General features: G+C 35.4%; 1 protein-coding gene across 3 annotated transcripts in view; it reads left to right on the plus strand.

Moving 5' to 3' along the window:
- Positions 1-24,325, plus strand: part of PARD3B (par-3 family cell polarity regulator beta) — a 991,638-nt gene that overhangs the window by 620,982 nt on the left and 346,331 nt on the right. For 2 of the 3 annotated variants that reach the window (XM_055345407.1, XM_055345408.1), the window contains exon 16: positions 21,331-21,375. The exons of the other annotated variant lie outside the window; for it this stretch is intronic. In XM_055345407.1, coding sequence (XP_055201382.1) covers positions 21,331-21,375 — 45 coding nt within the window. The remainder of the gene's footprint in view (positions 1-21,330; positions 21,376-24,325) is intronic. 3 annotated transcript variants of the gene reach the window in all.

Here is a 24,325-nt window from a genome sequence, read left to right on the forward strand (position 1 = left end):
AAGCAGGAACTTCTACAAATTGTAGAGAGTGGAAACATGACTAGAAAGGTTAATATTCAATACCCACTTGGTTTCCAGTGTTCATAAGAAAAGGTTACTAGGAATTCTACTCAATGAAAGTATTAAAATTAGAGTGAAAATTAAATCAGAGATCAAATTGGAAATTGACTAATCAAGAGTGATGGTTCCAGGTGAGCTGGGAATAGCTGATCTACCCTCTGCTGATCCAGAAACTAACTGGCATAATCCCCAAGCACTTAAGAATTGTCTTGAAAGAATCATGAGAGCCTGTAGAGGTTCCAGCCAAAATCTCTTAAAAGTAAAACAAGAGTATACCAATAAGTTGGAAAACATTTAGCCCATTTACAAGGGGCACCTGGGTGGCTCAGTGGCTGAGCATCTGCCTTTGGCTCAGGTCATGATCCCAGGGTCCTGGGATCATCCTATATCAGGCTCCCCGCTTCTCCTTCTGCCTCTCTCTGTGTGTCTGTCATGAATAAATAAATAAAATCTTTGAAAATTAATAATTAATAAATTTGGTGACAAAATGATTGTAGCATCCAAATTGAGTGCAAACTAAGTTACATCAAAAATTTCCTATCTCCAGACTTAATAAATCAGTAGATGCCAGATGAATAATCTCTGTACTCAGAAAGGTGAGCCAAAAATCACAAGTGGGCAAGTCCTCTAGCTATAGGCTAGCAATGAAACCTTATCAAAGAATGAAGAATGCGTTTGTTAATATGAAAGTAGACGAGCATGAAATATAAATGAAAATAGATGAGATGTCATAGCAGTGACTTGAATGATATAGTAAAGAATGGTCAAGCAAATCTGGAAGAAGCTGAGTTAAATAGGCTTCTTAAATACAAGATTGCTTACAATCTTTAGCATGTTTTATGTATATTGTCAGATTTTAAGAGTCTCCATAGGTCTTCAAGCTATAATATAGGCAACTTTTCCGAAGCACATTTGATCACAGAAACCTTGAGTACAGACCATATCTAGAACTCCTGCTCTGGGGAGTGCCCTCGGCAAAGAGAAGTTGTGTCTGTGAGGTTTGAAGGTGATGTGCACCAGCCAGAGTAGGATGAGGGAAGGGTCACCAGCCCGCTGGGACATGTAGAGCAATGCTGGGAAGAGGTAGAGAAGTGTCCACAGCCACTAGATAAGTAGGAATTGACTGCAGAGCAGCATGAAAGAACAGGCTGTACTGTAATAAGGCAGGAATGAACTTCTGATGGCGGAATGTGCCTATCTGCATGCAGTATGCAGGATAGCACTTACTCATAAAATAACCTCTGCTGCAGTGCTGAGCGGTCAGTACCTAGAAACCACTGACTTCCCTCTACACGTGGTAAAAAGATGAAACACTTCAGCCCCCGAGTTCAAGGCAGTGATGATGGCTGTTAATTTAGAATAGGAGGAAGAGGGAAAGCATTAGCAGCAACTGTAATAGTAGTAACCAATATGGTTTGAGCACTTGCGGATACCCAGCATGGGAGTTTTTGCACTGCCATTCCACTGCCATTTTACAGATGATGTATTGGCTTGTGTGAGGTGTCACCTATTAAGTGGTGGAGTCAGGATTTGAACTCGGGTACATTTAACTTGGATGCTTCTCTGTTTTCAAGTGAGGCTTTTATTAATATCCCAGTCTTAACTCTATAAATTGAAGACTCATCCTTCTCCTACTTAAATTCTTTCATTCAGTACCTGCTTAAATCTTTCCTGTTCCAGGGGGCTGTCATTTTTTCAAGCTTTTTCTCTGAATTCCTAAAGCAGTTTTACCACTGGGGTCACTATTTCTAGTACAGAATTGCACACACTTTTGGGGTCCTGCTGGGAGAGAATTTTTTCCCACTCTAATCAGGATGCAGGCCCCTACAAGGCCTTGCCTTCTACTTCTTTAGCGCCCCACTCACTGCTTAGGATGTCCAGGTGCTGAACAAACCCAGGATGGCTGGTGTGGACGGGTAATGTCAGAGCAATCTGGCTGCAATCTCAGCCACCCGTTGATCTCAGTGATTAATTTGGCTGATCTTACAAAGTAGGCGGGTGTCCTTTTTTCACATCAGAAGTTTGAATAGATGAATAAAAGTGCAAACAAATAATTAAAGGATAAATGAATGAAAGTGCAAATAAATGGTTTGGACAGCAACATAGGATAGGGGTAAAGATATTTCAGGAGGGTGCTAAATATAACACTCTACATTCATATCCACTTAACCCGTCTAGTTTTATTCATTTGAAAATGTTTGGAGAAGGTTCATAAAAATGAACAGATATAAGGAAAGAGTCAAACTCCAGAGATGTAGAAGGGCCAAGGGCTTTAATAGAAAAAAGTGAAAGCAGTTGTTTAAAACTTGAAGAAAAAGGGCTATGTGCTTTATTTCCTAATTGGAGGAGTCTATGAATAAATTAGGCAATCACTTGACATAATTGATTTAGATAATGTGAATTCACTTGCAGTGCCAGAGAGGGTTAATTAGATCAGATTGTTTGCAGCCCTTTGTAGTTTTCTATACTGGCATTCTTTCCCCTTTTTATTCCTTTTTATCTTCCTTTTCATTTTTTTTCTCTAAGTTTTATCTCCAGAAGTATATATATTTTATTTATATTTAATTTTAATTTATAAAAACATTTTTCCTTTTATTTATAAAATTTTTAAAAGTTGATACTTTTATAACAAATCTGTGTTTTTATCAATTAATCCCATTTTCATTTTCTATAAATCTTTGTGAAGAGCAATAGTGTAGTTTGTGCATAAACCTAGTACCATGGGAATTACATTCAAAACATGCTTGAACTGCTTGCTTTTACCTGCAGCAACATGAAATTGAATTACATTACTATAGAGCAATTGGATTGCATGTGAGTTGTGACAAATATTGTATAAGCTGAATATTCAGAGATTTTGCTCACCTTGGGTCACACAGTATTAGTTGTCATGGCAAATATCCTGAAGTGATACCAAAAAATCCTAAATCAAAGAACATGACTCAAAATTAATTAAAAATGTTCTACATAGTTTAAATACTTGGTACATATTCACCCATTACAGCTTCATAATTTATGCACATTTTTATCCACAAAGCAATTTTTGTATTTAGGTTTAATCAAAGAATTTATTAATACAAGTGCAATCTAGCTTAGTATGCTAAGACAAATGAGGAACGTTAAAAAGCCCTATATTCATGTAACTTGATTTGTATAATGTCCAATGTAGCTCCTTGATATTGATAGATAGTATAAGTTAACTCTTAAATGGGCTAAATTAACTAACCCCTTAAATATATAAATCTGTATTCCTTTATAAAAAGTACTTAAAGTGCTCATCCATGACCAAGCCATATTTTAGAGATGTTGTTATATTGAAAATGAGGTCATAAGGTCATCAAGGGCAAGAATTTCTAAAGATAGCTCAGTCTAATCATCCACCCCCACTGAAAAAACTGATGATATGCTTCATCATTAATAGATTTAGGAATATCAGTAAAAGGTGATAATCTTAAACAGGTGTTCAATATATCATTACCATGTACTTTTCTAAGGATGTTTGAGAAGTTTCATTTTGAAAATAAAATGCTGGTATATAAGAGAAGTACTTAAAGAAGCCTATTTGAGTGAAAAGAGAAAATATTTTTTCTTATGTTGGAAAAGACATTAGCTATGGATAATATAGGTAAAATTAAGAGATGATCCTACAAGTTCATTTTGGATTACATTGTTCCTTTTTAAATCCACATCCTGAAATGTTAATTAATTTAGAACCTTTGCATTCTTAAAATAGGATTAAGAGACACTACTTTAATAATCACTCCCTATTATCCACGTGTTCTTTGTTGTTCACAAGAATAAAGGGAATAATTATAAAATACTTGACAAAGAATATCTTTAATATATGAGGAGCTCTTAGTAGTTATTAGAAAATATTTCAATACAGAATTGAAAATATATGCTTGGATCACCAAAAAAGAAATTGAATTGGCTAAGGTATATGAAATATATTCAAGCTCACAAGTTAATAAGACAATTGAGAAACTATATTGGCAAACACTGGCAGATGCTGAAATTTACATGTCTTAGTATCACAGTACATGCTTGTCGAATATTTAAATTGATGCTACTTTACTGCAAGGCAATGTAATAATTGCATAAGGCACCACCATAAAGAATCTTAGCATTATTTCTATCTTTTTATCCAGTAATTCCATTTTGAAGAATTATCCTACCAAAAAAATCAGATTCAATCAAGATATAAGTTTAAGGATTTTTAACTATCATGAACTTAATTTCCCAGCAATTAGAGGGTTTCTGAAATTATAGGCTATTGATCTAATAGATAAAATAGACTATTATGCAACCAATAAAAATCTTGAGATTATTTAATGGCATGAAAAATGTTAATGATAAAGTGTCAGTTGAGAACAGTATACAGATATATTAGTGTATAAATGTATGCATGTACATATATAAATGATGTAAACGAAATATATCCATATATAAACGATGGAAGGAAATGCAGCAAAATGTTAACATCAGTTTTTCTCTTTGCAAGGATAATTTTAATCTTATTTACACCTTCTGCTACTTTTTAAATTTTCTAACACAAGTATGTATTACATTTGAAAATGCAATAAAATCAACTGGCAGCAGTAAAATAATTTTAAAGTAGAATTAAAAATCAGGTAATTCTCTTCATGGTACAAAGAACTAGGGATATTTGACTCAGAAAAGGAAAAAAAAGTGTAGAGTGTATTGACTGATTTCCTATTATTGAGGACTATCACCTAGAAGACAGAATAAGAATATTTATGGGCAAAATGATATGTGTGTTAACAGATTTCAGGTCAATACAGAAAGTTATTCTTTACCAGTTGAAATAATATTAAACAGGAGCACATTCCACTGCAATGCTCTGATGACTATACCAACAGTGGTATAATAAACAGGAGTTTATCATCATGTATAACATGAAATCAGAATAGGACCAACTCAGTGGCCCAGTGGAGCCATCAAAGACCTAAGCTCCTTTCTTTTTCCTCTCTGCCATTCTTGATTTTCTTTCTCTTGTCCTCATATTTGTTATGTCAGTGTCCAGTGCTGTTACCTTCAACAATCATTTCCGTGTTCCAGGCAAAAAGAAAAAAGTAGTCATAGTGTATGTTAACATTCTTCCCTTTATACCAGGAAACCCAACATTGTATAAGGAGTGCTGACCAGGAAACTTCAATTTTATTTATCTCATTGACCAGGAGAATGAAGTTGTTGGTGGCACTAGGTCAGCCAGCCAATAAGCTGATAAGCTTCTCATCTCTCTAGTATACAGAAGTGCAAAGAAGGCCTTGTATGAGTTGAGCAGAATTTCTAGGTTCTTTTAGATCTTCATCTTTAGAGACTATTATTCCAATCCTATATTAATAGAAATGTACAATTCATAGAAAAACGGTAAGAAAGCAATGACCTGATTCCCTATCAGTGGCCAAAGTGAAGCTTGACTAATAATATTTTTTTTTAGACTAATAATATTTATGTTGGAGCAGAGGGCAAAGAGAGTGTTAGGACAAAGATGATGCCATTTCAAACAAGAGAATTAGTGAAGGCACAACATTTAGGAATGATATAATCCAGATGGAACAACAACAAAATATTATCTTCTTTCTTCTTAATGACCTAAAGCAGTAGTTTTAAATTTATAGTTTCACATTATGAGTTATTGAAAAAATTTCTCTGGTTGAGCAGGCAAGGATTTTTTTTTCCCTGTTAGTTGCTGTAGGCACAGGGCCTAGAGCCTGTGAGACTTACCAGAATCTACCAAAGTATCCAAGACATGAAAAAAATTATTGACTCTAAAATATGAAAATGAAGCCAGAAATTTGAAATTAATACATGTTTGAATATCCCTGAAATGTAACCCTATGCTGATTTTACCAATTTGTACATTTAGAAGTCATAAAAAAAATCACTACATTTGAAAACAGTTATTTGGGGATTTTTATTCCAATTCACAAGACTAGGTATTCACAAAGATTGCTAAAAAGAAATCAGCCAATATCTATTAAATAAGTAATTCATACCCAAGTAATTTTAAACTAATTTACCAAATCTCTTTTTAATTTTTACAGCAAGAATATTTATTATAAGAATCAGGGGGCTAGAGGAGAAGGGAAGGTGGTAGGGTGGCATGATTCACTTTCCCTTCCTTCGTCAGCAGTCTCTGAGGCCTCCAAAGAAATCCTGGTCTAAGGAAAAGAGATTTAAAAATTGCTGCCTGTGAAGTCACTTTGGACTCTGGGTCTATCAACTTTCTGTCCTTTTTCCTATTAATGTTTTCTATTAGCTCAACCTTGTTCAAGATTCTTAATATACCTGAACAACTTCCCAAAAGATAGTGGATATTTAATATGTATGTGTAATCATGTATTCTGCAAAAAAAGGAGGCTGATTTAAATGAGCTTATCTAATAGATCAGTATAAAATACCAGATCAGTTCATTAGAGTGTGTATAGACCTTTGTGCATCCCACTTAAGGGAAGTTGTATTCTCGGAGTTGGAGAGGCAGCATATAAACCTCCAAAGTTAATATCCCCTAATAAACAATGAATCTGGATGACAACTTTTCAAAATCTATTACATGCTCGTAGCCCTGGTTTTGCACAGTTTGCATATTAAGCAGATGATAGTCAATTCTGGGCAGAAATATAGACAGTATTATATACTTCAATTCATGCCAGAAGAGAAATCTTTTGATAGCACTTACTGTAGCCAGGAACAGAAGCAGCTATACAATCCCTAGCCAGAAACCAGGTGCCAAAATTAATACATGCAAGAATAAAATGGGTTGCTGTCCTAGTGTAAAGTCCATAAGCTCAAGGAGAAACTCACATATAAACCCCAAGTAGCTCAGGTTACTAGATCTTGAGGGTTACAGTTCAGTTCCTGGCTGGCCAGTTAACTTTACAAGAAGAAACAATGTTGAGTGATGGGAGAGTAGGTTTCTGCCCAGCTGGCCCTCTCACAAGCATGTGCAGAAGTGCCAGGAAGAGAGCCGGGATGGTGTTCAATAACGTAAGCCCTGCACATGACTTGGATATAGCAGGCTTACTTGTCAAATGTGTAGGTGACACACAGCTCTGCAGTTTGCTAATGCACTGGATGACAGAATCAGGATTCAGAAAGATCTCAACGGGGAGAACTGATGAGCTGCAATTCAGAAGATTAAATTTAATAGGGATAAATGTAAATTCCTGTACTTGGGTTAAAAAAAAAATCACATCTGCCTCCTGCCTTACTCCCATCCGGCTCATTTTCCACACTCCAGTCTGGGTGATCTTTTTAAAACACAAATCCGATCATGCCACTTCCTTGCTAAAAAGCCCTTAACAGGATCCCATTGCCTTGAGGTTAAAGATAAAATTCATTAATGTGCTTTTGGGTTCCTCCACAACTGACCTCTTTCTACTTCTGATCTCTCACCCACCTCCCTCCCACACTGAGTGCGCCAGCTCTATGGAAGACCTTTGGGTTCTATGTATGGGACCTGTTTGGGAGCTTTCATGTTTCCTCTGTCCAGACATCATCCTCACACTTCCCTATATATCTTCTGGTCTCAACTTCAGGCCCTCAGTTAGACCCAATCTATAAATTAGGGTTAGTCTACTCTTGAGGTTCCCTAATTATCCTTCTTTAATTTAGCAAATATGTACTGAGTGCCTACTATGTCTTAGGCACTGTTCTAGACCCTGGGGACAAAATGGTGAACAAAACAAAGCCCATTGTCCACATAGAGCTTAAGTTCTAGTGGAGAAGATGTCAAGCAGTGATGAGCGCTTTGTAGAAAACTGAAGCAGGCTGAGGAGATAGCAATGGAGAGCTAGGGTTGGAATCCCTACCACGGGTAAGGTGGCCAGGAGGACCTCTCTGAGGAGGTGATGAAGGTGGAGATGTGAATGAAGGAGGACTGTGAGCTGTGTGGCTATCTGAGAGAATGGCACTACAGTCAGGAGGAAGAGCATGTCCCAAAGCTCTGAAGAGGGCTGTGCCCAGCATGTTTGGGGAACTACAGAGAGGCCAGAATGGGCGAAGTATGCTAAGCAAGGGGAGAGCTGTGCTGAATGAGGTTGGAGGGCCCTCAGGGACAGCTCAGGCAGGGCTTGAAGGCTCTCATGAGATTTTAGGTTTCCTTCTAAATGTAATCGGAAGCTACTGGGAGGCTCTCGGCATGGGACTGTTGTGATAAGATTTTTGTTTTGTTTATTATTTTAAAAGGACTCTCCTAGCTTCTGTGTGGAAAATAGATTATAGGGAGTAAGTGCAGAATCTCAAAGATCAACCAGGGGGTTATTAGATCTGTCAAGGTGAGAGCAGAAGGCAGCTTTGAGCGGGAAGATTTACTAATACCCTTCACTGTATTTGTGATTACTTTGTGATGGAAACCCTGCTGGTTCCAGGCTCAGACTGCCTTGTTCACTTCCACAGTCCCAGTGCCTAGCATGATGCCCAGCACACTATTGCCTCTCCATAGATCTTTGTTGGACAAAGACCTGGCTTAACAGCAGTTAATACAAAAAACACTTCAGGATCTTAGATGACAGTATCCTACTTTGCCGGCCAAAAAAGTTAACTCCTGTCTTAAGTTGTATTAAAAAGCCAGGGGTTGGGGGGAATGGGGTGGAAATGGGAGATATGAGTCCCAGGGCACTCCATGCTGCTTCTACTATTTCAAGACACCATTTTCCCTCCATCTTCTTTCTAGTTATGTCATCCCTCAGTCACAAGACTACACACTGCTTTTTGTGGTTCTCTCTATTACTTCATTTCTATGTTCAAGCAATAAGTTCTCTATTATGTCACTTGGGTTTGTTTCTTTTTTTTCCCTTCCCACTGCTCTGACATCATCTGAACAATAGTCTGTACCTCTTCTTGGTAACAATTTCCAGGTATATGAGGCTCGAATCAATTTAGGACAACTGTGTCTTCTGAGAGCATCAGTAACCTTTTGTAAGAGACATCATGTACTCTTTCATGTAGTTTGTTACAAAATCTACTTTAGCAGATAGTGGTGACTAGTGAAATATATACTACTTGATGGTAAAGCCATTAGCAAAATCTTACCTCTCAGCCTCACATAGTAGAGGAATTTGTGCTTTGAAATCAGGAAATCATCCGATTCCAACTGCCCTACTTGCTAACTTTGTGACATAATCCTACTGAGCCTCTCAGTTCCCTCCTCTGTAAAGTGAAGATACTAATGCCCAACTCTATATAGAGCATTTATAAGGATTAATGAGATAACATGTGTTAAAATGCTTAGCATGATTTCTGACATATGTAAGTTGGTAAGTTTTGGTTCCTTCTACCTTATCCCCCATTAAGGATAGAATCACTTTGTGGAAATGTACATTAATAAATAGTGAAAATATTGGTGTGTTGTTTTGCTGGTTAGTAGTGTATAATAATTGCTTATTATGTGATTTATGGGATAGCCTGTGCCCCCTTTTTCCCTATGGTTTAGTCAGTATCAATGTCTTGCTGGTAATAGAAATATTTATCAAGTGTCTAAGAAACATGAGTGTTTTCATAGTGTGAGTAGTAGAAATAATCCATTCCTGATAGATCCCAAAAATTCACAGATAATCTTCCTAAAAGAGAACTCACACATATAGTCTTTTCCCTGCCATAGATTTTAGAAAAAGAGACTCCCATACAACTAATCTTTGAGGACTTTTGTAATTTGTAATGGTTTATCATGTAAAGATGAATAAAATATTATCTTTCCCTTCTTTGAAGTTGCCAACAAATCAGCATGATACAGAGTAGAAAATGGTATATTTGCTTGGAGGAAATGCTAAACTATCTTCTCGGGAAGTCAGAAATGGAGAGAATATTCTATAAAGAGTGTCCTCTCTTTATAAGAGTTATAATGGGGAGTTGGGCCGAGGAGAAGTAAGTGTATTTACACATGTGAGGCATTTCCAACTGCGGTCAAGGCAGATGGGAAGAAACTAGAATAACTCTGTGTGACTTTGATAAAAGGTGAATAGAGGAAAATAGAGTTTAAACCTTGAATACAGGGCTGAGGAGACTAAATTACTTTCTATGCAGTTTGAATTTAGTGAAGGTTTGAGGATAGGTTAGAAAAATAATGAAGATGATACTCACAACAGGTCAATCTGGTTATGGTAAATAAATAGTGTCGACTTGCGGAGACAAAGTTAGATTAAGAGGAAACTGAAAGTGGTTGGCAATGTTCAGCCATGGCCTATGTAAAAGCCTGGGGTCCAGTTGCAAGGATTCTTGAAAGGAAGATTTGTGACAGTTGCTCATAATGATAGCATGTGTGTGGGACAGGGGAATAGTCCTGAGTTTAGACGTGGTTTTCTTTCAATCTACAGCTGCATTCTTTTTTTGGTTATATATGCCAAAAAATTTTTTAAAATCCGATTTTCAGCATTGATTACATAATATCCCTTTGTGGGAAAAAGTGAATAATGAGACTTCCAAAGAATATTGCCCTCCATCATGGATCACATTCTCAGCTCAGTGTCTCCTTACTGTATTTTGGATGATAGTTAATGAAGTTGTCTTAGGACTATTGGTTCTGTGATTTAGAAAAGTGTGGTTTCAAAAAAAGGACAAAGATGTTTTAATTTTTAAAAAATATTGGAACATTTTACTACTCATTCCAGAGAAATTAAGCAAAACTATACCATGGAGCTGAGAGTCCAGAGAAAGCAAGATGGTTAGAGTGTGTAGAGTCCCAGAGAAGAGAGATCTGCACAGAGAGTGAACTCCAGATATATTTAGAGTTTCTCTCTTGCATATTACAGAGTACTGATCAGAGCACTTATGTGAGAAAACTACCAAGGCTGGGAAAATAAACTCCCCAAAATATCCAGGAAATATTATCCAGTGTTTATACAGAACCAAACATGGTTAACTGTTCTCACCAACAAGATTGGAAAAATCTTAAAATCCATCAGACATTGGATAGGATGTGCATAAGGGCACTGCCTCTGTAGTAGGGCATTATCAGTCTAAAGTAAAGGCTATTCTGGTCCTACCTAGAAGATCTTAAAAACAAATCCCAAAAGGATGAACTCATTCCAAGTAATTCAACTATTACCCAAAGATATAAAAATATTTAAAGAAATATAAAAATACCAAAAACCCAACAGGATAAAATTTATGGTATCTAGTATCCAATAAAAGATTATAGAAATGCATGCAAAGAACTATAGAAATATGACACATAATGAGAAAAATCAATCAGTAAAACCAGAATTGATGCAGATGTCAGAATTTGCAGACAAGCATATTTAAAAATTATTATGACTGCATTTCATGCATTCAGAAGCCTGGAGGAAAAATAAATATGTTAAGTAGAGGTATTAAAAATATTAAAAAGTCCTCTGGAAACAAAAAGTTTAATATCTGAGATGAAAAATACACTGGATGGAACTAACAGCTGATTAGACATTGCAGAAAACAAGATAAGTAAATGTAGAGGCATAGCAATAGAACTATACAAACTAAAATGGAGAAAAGACACAGAAATGAACAGTGAACAGTAAACTCAGGGACAACTTCAAGGTGGCCTGAGGTACATGTGACTGGAGTCCCCAGTGAAAGAAAAGGGAGACGAAAGGAAAATATATGAAGATTTTTTGAAGAAAAAAAAAGAAATATGAAGATATAATTGCCAAAATTTTCCCAAGGTTAATGAAAACTAGAAACGCAAAAACAAGAATAAGTCTCAAAAATGTTGAAAGGATTCAGGTCATACAACATATATTCTCCCACTATGCTGGAATTAAAATTTCAAAACCAGAAAATCTGGAAAATCTACAAATATTTGGAAAATAAAGAATATTTCTCAGTAACACATAGATCAAGAAAAAAAACTAATAAAAAAAGAAAGTATTTGAATTGAATGAAAATGAAAACACTGCATATCAAAATTTGTGCAATAACAGCAAAATTGTGGGATACCACAAAAAGGATAATCTATAGAACTGAATTATATTAGAAATAGGAAAGAGGTCTCAAATTAATGACCTCAGTTTTCACTTAAAGAAAATAGAAAAAAGTAGAGTAAATTCAACCCAAATTAAGCTTAAGAATAGAAGTCATAAGAAAGTAGAAATCAGTGAACTGGGAAAAAATTTTGAGAAAATCAGTGAAACTCAAGTCTAGTATTTAAAGAAGGTCAAGAAAAATGGTGCCTCATAAACAAGAATGATCAGGATAAAATAGGACACATGCACATTATCAGGAATGAGAGAGGGGACATCATTATGGATACTACAGACAATAAAAGAATATTAAGGCTCTATGATGAACAACATATTTGACAATTAAGATGACTTGAACAAATTACTTGAGGGAGACAAACTATCAAACTTATGCAAGAAGAAATAGTCTAAATACCCCTACAGCTATTAAAGAAATTGAATTATAGTTAAATACTTTCCTACAAGGAAAACTTTAGGTCCAGATGGCTTTCCTGGTGCATTCTACTAAGCATTACTGGAGGAAATAGCATGAATTCTACAGAAACAGTTCCAGATAAATAAAGAGGAGGGAATACTTCCCAACCTCATTCTATGAAGCTGGCATTACCATAATATGAAAACCAGACAAGGACATTAGAAACCAACAAAACCAAAAAACAAAAAGAAAGCAAAACAAAATATCTTTAACTTGATATCTTTCAGGAATTGATAAAAAAATATGCTAGAAAATTAAGTAGATTGAACCCAACAATATATAAAAAAGATCATGATCAAGTGGGGTTTATTTCAGAAATAAAAGTTTGTTCTAACATTTGAAATCAATCAATGTAAGTCACTTATTAAAAAACTAAAACATGAATATTCATCGCATCAGTAAATACAGAAAAAGTTATTCTAAAGAATCCCATATCATTTAATGAAAGAAAAACTTTGAGGAATATTATTTGGGAACAAATTTGTGGTAGAATTATGAAGAAAAAGAAAATGATAAAATGCAAAATTCAAAATTGTGGTTACCTTTGAATAAGGAAGAAAGGGAATAAGATTTAAATGAAACACCCATGGGTTTCAAAAGTAAAATAATATTCTTACACTTAGTAGCTGAAACACAGTGTTTATCTTATTGTTGTTCTTTATATCTCACACATATGTTGTGGATATTTTAATGCAATATTTAATAAAAACAACTTTTATTTTTTTATTTTATTTTTTAAAAGCAACTTTTGGGTTTTTAGAAATGTAATGTGATATTTTCTACAAACAAAATGAACTGCTCTTTCAAGTATCGTTACCATGTGAAGAACAGCAGTGAGATTAGTGCCAGCAAACCAAAAACTAAATATAGAAGCACTAAAACCCAGGGGTCAGTTATATATAAGTTATTAGAGAAGGACAATGAGGTATGACTAGTCCATCAATTATATTTTTTCTACAATTTACCACTTAAAATATAAGTGAATGGATATCTGTTCCAAACAATTCTGCCGTGTTTGGGTTTTTATTTAGACTTATCCCAGAATTAGACTCCACCTGGCTGCGAACATGTCTACAAATTATACCACAAGAATTTTACAAGATTTATATACGTGTGTTTCAACATTCATATAGCCATATGCATAGCACAATAAACGTATGCCCCATTCCTTACTCTAGAGCCCTGTGATAAAGGGACATATTCAAAATGCTGCCTTCTTTACTTTTGCATATGCTGCATCCATTCACTCAACAAACATTAATGAGTAAAAGGTGTATAGCATGATTCTAGTCTAACAAGGAAAAATAAGACCTATACCTTCCTTAAGGTGTTCATACTTTAATGTACAACAGACCCATACACAAATAACTTAGAGATTTACAAATTTTGGTCCCTAAGCTCAGCCTGGAGGCCTCAGAAGATGACTTGGAGAAGGTGAGATTTAAATGGTTTCTTAAAGTGTGTTTTCAGAGCAGGAGAATAAATGAATTTTCATTATGATTCAGAAGGAATTTTATGTGCTATTTGTATATTGTACAGATTCATGAAGTTGCATAGTCTATTCAGAAATATACTTCTGTGTGGAGTGCTGGGAACCTAGCAAAGGTGGTTGTGTGTAAAAGACAATCAGAATGTGTTTGTGAGCACCTGTTCCTGCTAGATTCCATGATAAGTTTTTGCCACTGAGTTGCCCCATAATGTAAGTAAGGGATATTATCTGCATTTTACAAATGAGTTCAGTAAGCTTGAAAAAGACTAAGTAATTAGTCCATAGCCATGCATATAATTAGTGTCACAATCCAGGTCCCTTTTCATGCTACTCCCTAGCCATAACTAAAAAAGATGCCCCAGGTGCTAAAAGTTGTCAAACAGATTATTTGGTTCAAATTTCAGCTACCTAAAACCTTTATTTACTTTTGTGAATCTTCATGTCTGTCTAATCTTCTACTGTATTCCTAAAGCTTATCCTTCTTCCTTTATTATACTAGTTATTTAAAAAAAAATTAAAAAAAAAAAAGGGATCCCTGGGTGGCGCAGTGGTTTGGCGCCTGCCTTTGGCCCAGGGCGCAATCATGGAGACCCGGGATCGAATCCCACATTGGGCTCCCGGTGCATGGAGCCTGCTCCATGCCTGTGTCTCTGCCTGTATCTCTGCCTCTCTCTCTCTCTCTCTCTCTCTCTCTCTCTCTGACTATCATAGATAATAATTTTAAAAAATTATACTAGTTATTGTATTGTATCAATATATTATTTATTTACATCTCCTCATTAAACACCAGCATTGAATATCTGACTCTTTTGAGACTTATTTATTGCATGAATTCAAAAAATTCATTTATTTATAGAAATATTTATTGCATGAATTCTAAAAAATTACTTAATACATTAATGAAGAAATAATTTGGTTTTTCCAATGTTCTTTAATGAGATCAAGACAATAATATAGGAACATATGAAAAGTGTTGGATTTTCCTAACTTTAGATTTATGATCTCCTAAGATTCATGGAGAAAGAGAATTCTGAAAAATTGTGAACATGTGAGTAAATAGAGAACTATGAAGGAGTGGATTCCTCATTTTTATTTCATGGCACAGTGGCTGAAGGATACCCTATAATATTGGAAGAAAATTTTAGCTGTTGAGTTCCAATTATCTTATTGTCAGAGTAGCAACATGCCCAGAGATGAGCATAGTGCTTTAGGGGAAGCTTGCCAAGGAAATGGTGAGATAAACATTTGCATCATCATCTTGTACTAATTACTTAACCCTCTTTTTCAGCAAAAGCCTTGTTTAGTTTGTGTTTGTTTTTTAAAAGATTTTATTTATTTATTCATGAGAGGCACAGAGAGGGAGAGAGGCAGAGACACAGGTAGAGGCAGAAGCAGGCTCCATACAGGGAGCCTGGGACTCGATCCTGAGTCTCTAGGATCATGCCCTGGGCTGAAGGCTGTGCTAAACCACTGAGCCACCTGGGCTGCCTTGTTTGTTTGTTTGTTTGTTTGTTTGTTTGTTTCAAGAGATGGAAGAGTTTTTCCAAACTTAAGAATTCATAGTGCTGAAAACTCAAAAAGCCTCCTCAAGGAGAATCGGTATGCCAAATAGCCATTGACATAAGAAAACATTATAAATCAATGCAGTAATAGTTCATGGTTACTAAGAAGAGAACGTAATTTACAACTTGAACAACTTGAAATAGATTTGTATTTCTTAGAAATTCTGGAAATCAATCAGTACAGAAATTGATCTACTAAAAAAAGAAGAAAATTGATTTTTAATATTGGCAACTACATCATTTTTTTTAAGTTCTGAAGGAACAGCTCTTGGAAACAAGTTTATTAACCATCAAGGAATTACTTGAAATTTAGTTTCCTAGCAAACTATCCAAAAAGAAGTATTTATGGCCTCATTAGAAGATAGATTTTTATTGCACCAAACATCAGTTTCAAAACTGCAGTCTACTAAGTCAAAGATATGGAAGTAAAAATTAAATGAAACAGAGCTCTGTATGCAAAAGACAAGCATTGCATCATATTTTAGAGTGCTGCTTTGCACCAAAGTATCTCAATATGAAGTAGTGGGAATCTGAACACATTTGCATATTCCCATTCATGACATAGTGTTGGCATTCTCAAAAAGAGTAACTGTAGCTGATGGCAATTTTTATCTGAAGAGATTTGTGCATGTTAGCAATATACTGTCTTCTGTCAGCTTAAGTAGAGCATATGGGGCCCATTAACTCACCAAATCTGCTACTGTTCTGCAAATTTTTATTAAGCAAGTGCAGTCCCTAATAGTCACTTATGTTATAGAATGCGTATCAAATGCTATCAATAAGCAAGAGAATTGTTTTCCCCCAGTGAGAATGCATTTGAAGTGTATGAGAAGGCTTGACAAAAGAATAAAATATTTTAAGTGATCACTGTACTAGTATAAATGTATCCTACTGGGAATCCAATGTATGTATTATAAGCACTTTAATGTTTGCCGCTAATAAGCTCTTACAATGCCATCTTTTTCAGAGATTTGTCTCCCCATATTTTTTTGGTTTATGGCTTCTTTCAATTATAACAATGATCCTGGTAGAAATTAAGTAAAAAACACCACTGTGTGTTTATCCACAGTTTTAAAAGTTGCCATAAGTGTTGAGCAATTCTAATTAGCTTCAAAGGGCTACAACAAAAATAGCTAGAAATATAAGCATAGCTAGAAAATAGCATCCTGATGCTATTTTCCCAAGCAAGTCTTCCTGAACCAGAGGATGCACCAGGGAATTAACAAGCATCCAAGCCAAAGAACATCCTCCTTATGAAGCACTTTACAAGAATTAAATCAGTGTCCATCAATCTTGAGTTGAAGGCCAAGAAGTATGAGCTTAGTATAGAAATTGCATTATCTAAATAAATTTCAGAGATAAGAAGAGCAAGCCCACAGTGTTCTCTAAGTATTTAATAACAGCTACAATAAAAATGTCCATAAATTTCATCTTTAGAAGGTTTCAACATTTCACTGATATTGCTTCAATTACTGTAATACCCCTTTAAGTAATCAAGAGCAAGTAGTACCTGTCCTTGGGTAAAACTGAAGGATGAGAAAGGAAATATAATAGACTCTGGAAACTTAAAAAAAAGAAAGAAAAGAAAATGCAAAAAAAAAGAACAAATGAACAAAAGAAAGAAAAGAATCCATCATCAGAACCAGAACAAAAAACTTTGACTCTTCATCCATTCTCATTAGATGCTTTTGGTGCTTCACAATTTTGGAATAGAAGACCTTCACAACACCCAGCCCACTCATTTTTCAATCTCTTATAAATAGGGTTTTAGTTTGAAATGACACACCTGTCATATCCCTACTGCTACTATTCCAATCACTGTGCTATCCAAATATTATGCAGTGAAATGAGTAGACTTAAGCTCCATCCCCATGAGATAACCCTATAGTAGATCTAAAGTAATGTGAGTTATAAAGGAAGTTGAGTATTAATTATAACACTTGTCATTTTTTTAAAAAGTAGTGGTAGTGTGTGTAATTTTACCTCATTTTCTCATTTGCTACTTTTATTTAAATCACTTCCCAGCACTAAGCGTGTGCATAAAAGATGATTGTTCCCAATTTAACCTTTTAAATAAAGTGTATTCTATTAATTAAGTCATTACGGTCCCCTCTCTTTTCCATTATGTTTATTCATATATCTTCTGTCCTAAAGATAGACATCTATGTTACTGCATATTTTGGAGAAAGACCCCTAATTTTTATGCCTATCACCCATTTGGCTTTTCTGTACTGTTTTTTGAAATAGTGCTCTAAAGAATTTCAAATTGTCAATTAAAATAATAAGTATTCCCACTAAGAATAATAGTGTGCTCTCAGAAGTTAAGCAAGTACCATGTTTAACCTAATATGGTTGAGGAATTTGCAATACTTAAATTGGCTTAAATTTAATGGGATAACTTGTGTCTGTCAAAAAAAAAAAAGACAAATGCAAAGAAACAAAATCTTACCTTTGTATGAATCCCTTTTTCAGAATAACTGCACATAATAAGACCATATCATCTGAATACTGCATTTCCTTTTTCTTTCTTCCACTACAGATGAACTAGGAGACAGGTAAACTGAGTGGTAACCTACTGTGGATGTTGGATTATCCATGAGATAACAATTTAAAGTACTTGCCTGAAGGCATTATATTCTCTCCAGTGTTTTCTCCTCTGTTCCTTTATAATCCCAGGGAAGTGAAATCATAAATATCACCATCATCAAATGCACAACCTTGACCACTCTCACAGTTTTCATTTATCAGTAGTTTTCATTTATTGAGAAATACGCACCTGGCACAGTGCTCTGTGCTTTTGTACATTGTTTTCATTTAGTCCCACAATTCCTTGTGCAGTGTTTTTATCTAAATTTTTCACACAAGGAAACTGGTTGAAAACAACTTGCTAACTTGCCTGGTAAAGCTGAGATTCAACCCATATCTATCTTATTAGTAGCTATCATGTTATTTTGCTTTTCTATCTGGGTTCCCTTTAATAAGATGATAGTAGTCCATATTTATTAAGCACTTACTATATTATCTTCTAAGTATTTTGCACAAATTTGCACATATAATCTTCACTACAAGCCTATGGAGGAAGCTATTATCCTCTTTATATATATGATAAGATTTAGGATCAGGGAGTCAAAATAAATTGCATATGACCAGTAAGTTCCCAAGTCAGGATTTTAATTCAGGTGATTTCTCACTTGTGAAACGGGGGTGAATATATTGCTTAAACCAATGAGAATGCTAAATTTCCAAACATGTTAAACAAAATTATAGCTAACACTTGTTGACATTTATCACCACAGAAACTTCTATTAATAATATATATTCAAGCATAAAGGATAATAGTTTTCTAACATATTAAGTGTTTGTCAAGTGTTTTCTTATATTCATTCAACTCATGATTCAAAGAATATAACATTTTTCCATGACTTATCACAAGTATAGTAGAGTGGTTAAGAGTACAATGTTTAAGTTCTGGGTCCTCCATGTAGGAGGTATGCTTCAGTTCCTTTATTTGTAAAGTAAGAAGAAGAAGAAGACCTATCTTTATAGGTCATTTTGAGGATTAAATGAATTATTAGCTATAAACTGTGGAGGATAGAACCTACATATTACAAGAGCTCAATAAGTATTAGCCACTAGTGTTGTTTATTTTTTTAATCGTCATAATTTTCTAGGATTTTCTACTTGTACTGTAGATTCCACTGTAAATTTCTTTTAGACCTGAAAAGGCCTGAATTTAACCCACAGTTGAAGCCTGATGAGAATGGACTGACATTTACAACTAGAAATATGAAGAGAAGTCTGATAAGATTTTTTAAGAAGCTAATAAAATATGGGAAAATCAACAAAAAAGTAGTGTTGTTGTCTAGAAAATAAAGAAATAGCTAGAAAGAGAGGGCTAGGTGGGTTTGAGAAGATCTATGTATAATAATAACTGGGTTGGTGAAATATGGCTGAGTGGTATAGGCAAAGGAAGGAAGTGCATACCTCTCTGAGACAGCTAGCGTTAGGGAAAAGGGAGGAGGACTTTTTTTATCAGCAAAGTTCACTTCACCTTGCTCAATCCTTGAGCACCAGATTTTTATAGACTAGCATAGCCAATGGCACATAGCAAATAATGAAAAACTGTTGGGATCCCTGGGTGGCTCAGCAGTTCAGTGCTGCCCTTGGCCCAGGGTGCAATCCTAGAGTCCCGGGATCAAGTCCCCCATGTCAGGCTCACGGCATGGAGCCTGCTTCTCCCTCCTCCTGTGTCTCTGCCTCTCTCTTTCTCTGTCTATCATAAATAAATTAATTAATTTTAAAAAACTGTTGTTGAATATTGAAGTGATAATCCATGCAGAGATGCTTAAGGATGAATTAAGAACTTTGTTTTTGAGAGATACTGAGTAATAACTTTGGTGCAATGTCACTGATATTGGTTATCAGTGTCATGCCAGCCTCACAGAATGAGTCAAGAAATATTCCCTCCTCTGAATTTACTGAATTCACCAGTGAAGCCGTCTGGGTCTAGAATTTTTTCTGTGGGAAAGTTTTAACTATAAATTCATTAGGGACACCTGGGTGGTGCAGTGGTTAAATATCTGCCTTTGGCTCAGGTGGTAATCCTGGGGTCCTGGGATTGAGTCCTGCATCAGGCTCCCCGCAGGAGCCTGCTTCTCCCTCTGCCTCTGTCTCTCCCTCTCTCTGTGCTCTCATGAATAAATAAATTCATTAAAAACAAAACAACAACAAAACTATAGGGTCATTCACATTATCTGTTTCTTCCTACATAAGCTTTGGTAACTTGTGTCTTTCAAAAATTTATGTATTTCATCAGAGCCGTGTTAATCTGGGGTTATTTTTTTTTCCACTACTGAAGCAAGGTTCTTCATCTTCTTCAAGGCCCTGAATTATGAATATTTTCTCTGGCAATTGGGACTAGGCACTGTTCCCAGCCATATGTGAACTTCATACACTCTTCCCATTAAACTTTTGGGTGATTCTTTCCCAGGTCTTGGGTAGTTTCCTCACATGTTTGTGATCATCAGTATATTCATCTAAATACATGAGAAGATCCTCAGCAGATCTCAGCAAGAGTTCTGGATAAGTCTTTCCTCTCTGGTTCTCTGCCTTCAAACGTCATCTGCCTTGGCTTCCCTGGACATCAACATTATGTGCTCAGGCTGGGACGTCACTAAGTTCTGCTCTGTTTCCCTCCCTCTGCCACAATCTGGAAAATTTCTCCAGACAGTAAGCTAGTGCACTTATAGGAGTCACCTCACTCGTTTTCCGTCTCTGCTGCCTAACGTCTAATTCCTGGATTGCCATTGTTTCATGTTTATATGTTTAATTCTTTTTTCAAGAGGGATTGTAAATTTCTTCCCTTTTACTCCAGATATAGAAGTCCAGTCCTTGAGTACTGAATATATATATTCCACACAAAGAATTTTATCATGTATTATACATCCCTAGACCCATGAGTTTAATTCCTCCTTTTGCAGGCATGAAAACAATTGCCCAAGTAACAGAGCTGAAAATTGCCCAAGTAACAGAGCTGAAAGTCTTGAAAATTAGAAGAAAATAAAATTATATTCATAGATGAACTAATATAAATATATTTCTTCATAGCTGCCTTTAAAATATCTACCAATAGAAATGAGGTATGCCAGGTAGGCCAGGGAACATTTTTTTCTCACTTTTTTTTTCCAGTAAAAGATTTAACTTCTTATGACTCTATTTCAATTTATTGTTCAAAAAATGCCTGATTTACAAGCAGGCCTGATCCTTGTCTCTTTTATTTCTTCTCAGTGCCAGATGAAAGCAAAGTCCACTCATTGGCTGGTCACAAATCGGGTAAGAAACTCCTCGTAACTGACTTTATATTCTCCTTCCTGGAAATTGCTGGCTGTATTTGAGTAGCAGTTGGAACCTATTTCCATCCACTAGTCACTGAAAGGCTTGCTAATTAATACATGAGATGTCTCTGACTTCCACAAAGATGAATTATTGCTTGGCTGTGTGAGTAGTGGCATAATGTATGCTGACTCAAGATGTTTGAGAGGAAAGGATAAGGGTTTCCAAAAACTAATAATTATAAAACCAAAAATTTTAAACCTGTTAGCCAGCTGAACACTTAAAACAACAAAAAAAATTATAAGGAGAATCCAAGAAAGTTTGAAACTCTTTCCTATGATGACTTTCACATTACAGTGGCAGAACAAAGAGCTCCAGAACAAGAAAAATGTAGTCATTCCCCCCTCAAAAAAGAATAGCCTTTTTGCTTGTCATCAAAGAGGATCACACCCAAGATGGCTATATGATCTTTAATTTAGACTGAGGATTATCTTTCTTTAGACTGAGGAATGAACTCCCTCATTCCCAGAGGTTCTCCAGGAAGTCCACAAGGATCTCTGAGGGTTTCCTGGGTCTTTCTCTGTTTTGTGGAAGATACCTTCAGGTCGAAAATCCAAGCTTTCCCTTCAATGCCACGTGGTCTGCTTCTCCCTTTGCTCTTCATCATTGCCTTCTCACATTAGTTGAAAACACTTAAAGCTTACCAAGCTTGCAAATACTACAGTGATCCCTTTCATCTATGGATGTGTTATTTGGGGAAGAATATCCATTTTAGTCTTAGGCTTGCCACTCCAAATAACAGAAAAATTACAGTTTGTTGACATCTCCCTGTTTCTGAAACAAAGAAAGGCTTTCCCGTCACCAAGTGTCTCCTGTGTTTATGTGCTAATTATGTTTCCAGCAGTAAGTGGCCTTGATGCCTCATTACTTCCAATCATGTTCCAGGGCAAGATTATGATTTTTTTTTCTTTTTTTCTTTCTCCATATTCTTTTGTGATAACAGCAGGGAAGGGATGGTTCACAACTCTTAGATTTTTTTTTTTCTTTTCTGCTGCTCCCAGTAAAGAGCCTAAGAGGTTAGATCACCGTGAAAGAAAAGATTTCTCTGAGAGTGATAAACTGCTGCGTGCTGCTTTTCCCCATCATCCTTTTCCATTAAATTCTCTACTACTGGAAATATTTTTCGGAGCCTGCAAAGGAAGTTCTCATGACCAAGGAACCCCAAGGATAGCTTATATTATTTTCATCTTCAATACATCTTAAATTGTACTTCTTATCACCAGTTCTATTACACAGATTAATACTTGAAGATTGAAGACTTTTTATGTACTGGGATAGGCTTCAAAGTAAAAAAAAAAAAAATGAAAGCAGTTTTTAAGACTTATATAAATTTGGTATTTAAAAATGAGCAAATGAACTTTCTGATTTTTCTCTCAGAAAATCAAATCTTATTCTGATTGCAATTTCCAAACAAATTTCTGACTAATATTTTTGCCACTCTTTTTACATGAGAACATTGTTACCTTTGTGTATCACTACAGTATTTTACTAAATTGCATGATATGTTTTTAGATAGTATGATATAAAACATGTTAATAAAGAATTATCCTAGGTATGAAATTTGAAATAATTTCTAAATTTTTAAAAAATGACAAAAATGGCATAATTTTAAACCTGTCAGGTTCATTGTAAGCTCCACATGGCAGTCTTACTCTAGCTGGTTGATAAAAATAGTACCAATAGTCTTTATGTCATATGAACCATGCTGTTTAAATATATCAGGTGTTTTAAAGATTTCTGGTTATAGTGACTGCTAGTACAGTACTACCATTTTATATTTCGGAGTACTCATATACCCTATCACAGTGTCACTGAGCTTTTCACTGACCATCTGTGGAATCAGTGCAAATGCTAAGAACAACCAGAAAATTGCTAACTCTAGAGCAAAAGTGGTATATGAGAAAACACAATAAAGAGGGTTTACCAATCACCTAAAATTATACATTCTAGAATTACATTAAGCGAGAGCACTTTAAAACGTTAGAGACCATTCTGAGAAAATACAAAGCAGCATTAAAGAAAAATCTAAACTAAGGTTATAAATTTATATACTCCAAGGATATATTCTTCCCCCATTTTTTATATTTATTTCTTTTGGAAAATTTTTCTTGAATATAAAATTCTCAAAAAACTCCTCCTTCACATAATATTCAACTCCCCTAAGCATGCCCCATTTATGCAGAGCAATTTCTGAGGAGGTGGCCATGATGGTAAAAGAGGATTAAGGGTCCTTTTGATTCTGGTAACACCTTTCATTTACACAAATCATCTTAAAAATTCACCTAATATGTAGTCTCAATCTGGTACAGTCTGTGATCACTAACCAAGTTATAGTGTAATGGAGTATAATGTCTAATGTTCCATGATCATACTTGTCTTGCCAGTGTTAAAAGAGATCATTCAGTGTCTTTTTGTTTCACCTTTCCCTTCCCAAATCTTTCCTCCAGCATATTTAAGTAAAAAGGTGACATCTCTTTTGCTAAAAAGGAAGAGTACCTTCCTCTGTCTCTTTTTAATTACAGAAATGTGGGCAGCCTTCATAATATCCAAGACCATCAGGAAGTTAAATTAAATTGTATATACTGACCTAAATCTATCACCCATCTTCGTATTTGGGATGATATTCAACATTTTAATAAATTCATCTGAGTTAAAGTTTCTTCTGAGTCAGCTACTTAGTGTGTAGAGAGCCATATCGTGCCAAGTTCCATCTGTTGGTCTGGCTTGGGTACCTCCCAAATTTGTGACAATATTTTTGGCACCCTTTCCTTGGCTTAATCTTTAAATGGTTGATTCTTCAAAGCTCAGATCAAATCAAAGGCTCAGGCAAGATCAATCTTTCTAATACTTTTGGCCTAAAATGTAGTGTCCCCCTTACCCCTTCTGAAAT

Source organism: Nyctereutes procyonoides, unplaced genomic scaffold (assembly GCF_905146905.1).
Source record: "Nyctereutes procyonoides isolate TBG_1078 unplaced genomic scaffold, NYPRO_anot_genome, whole genome shotgun sequence".
Taxonomy (NCBI): Eukaryota; Metazoa; Chordata; class Mammalia; order Carnivora; family Canidae; genus Nyctereutes; species Nyctereutes procyonoides.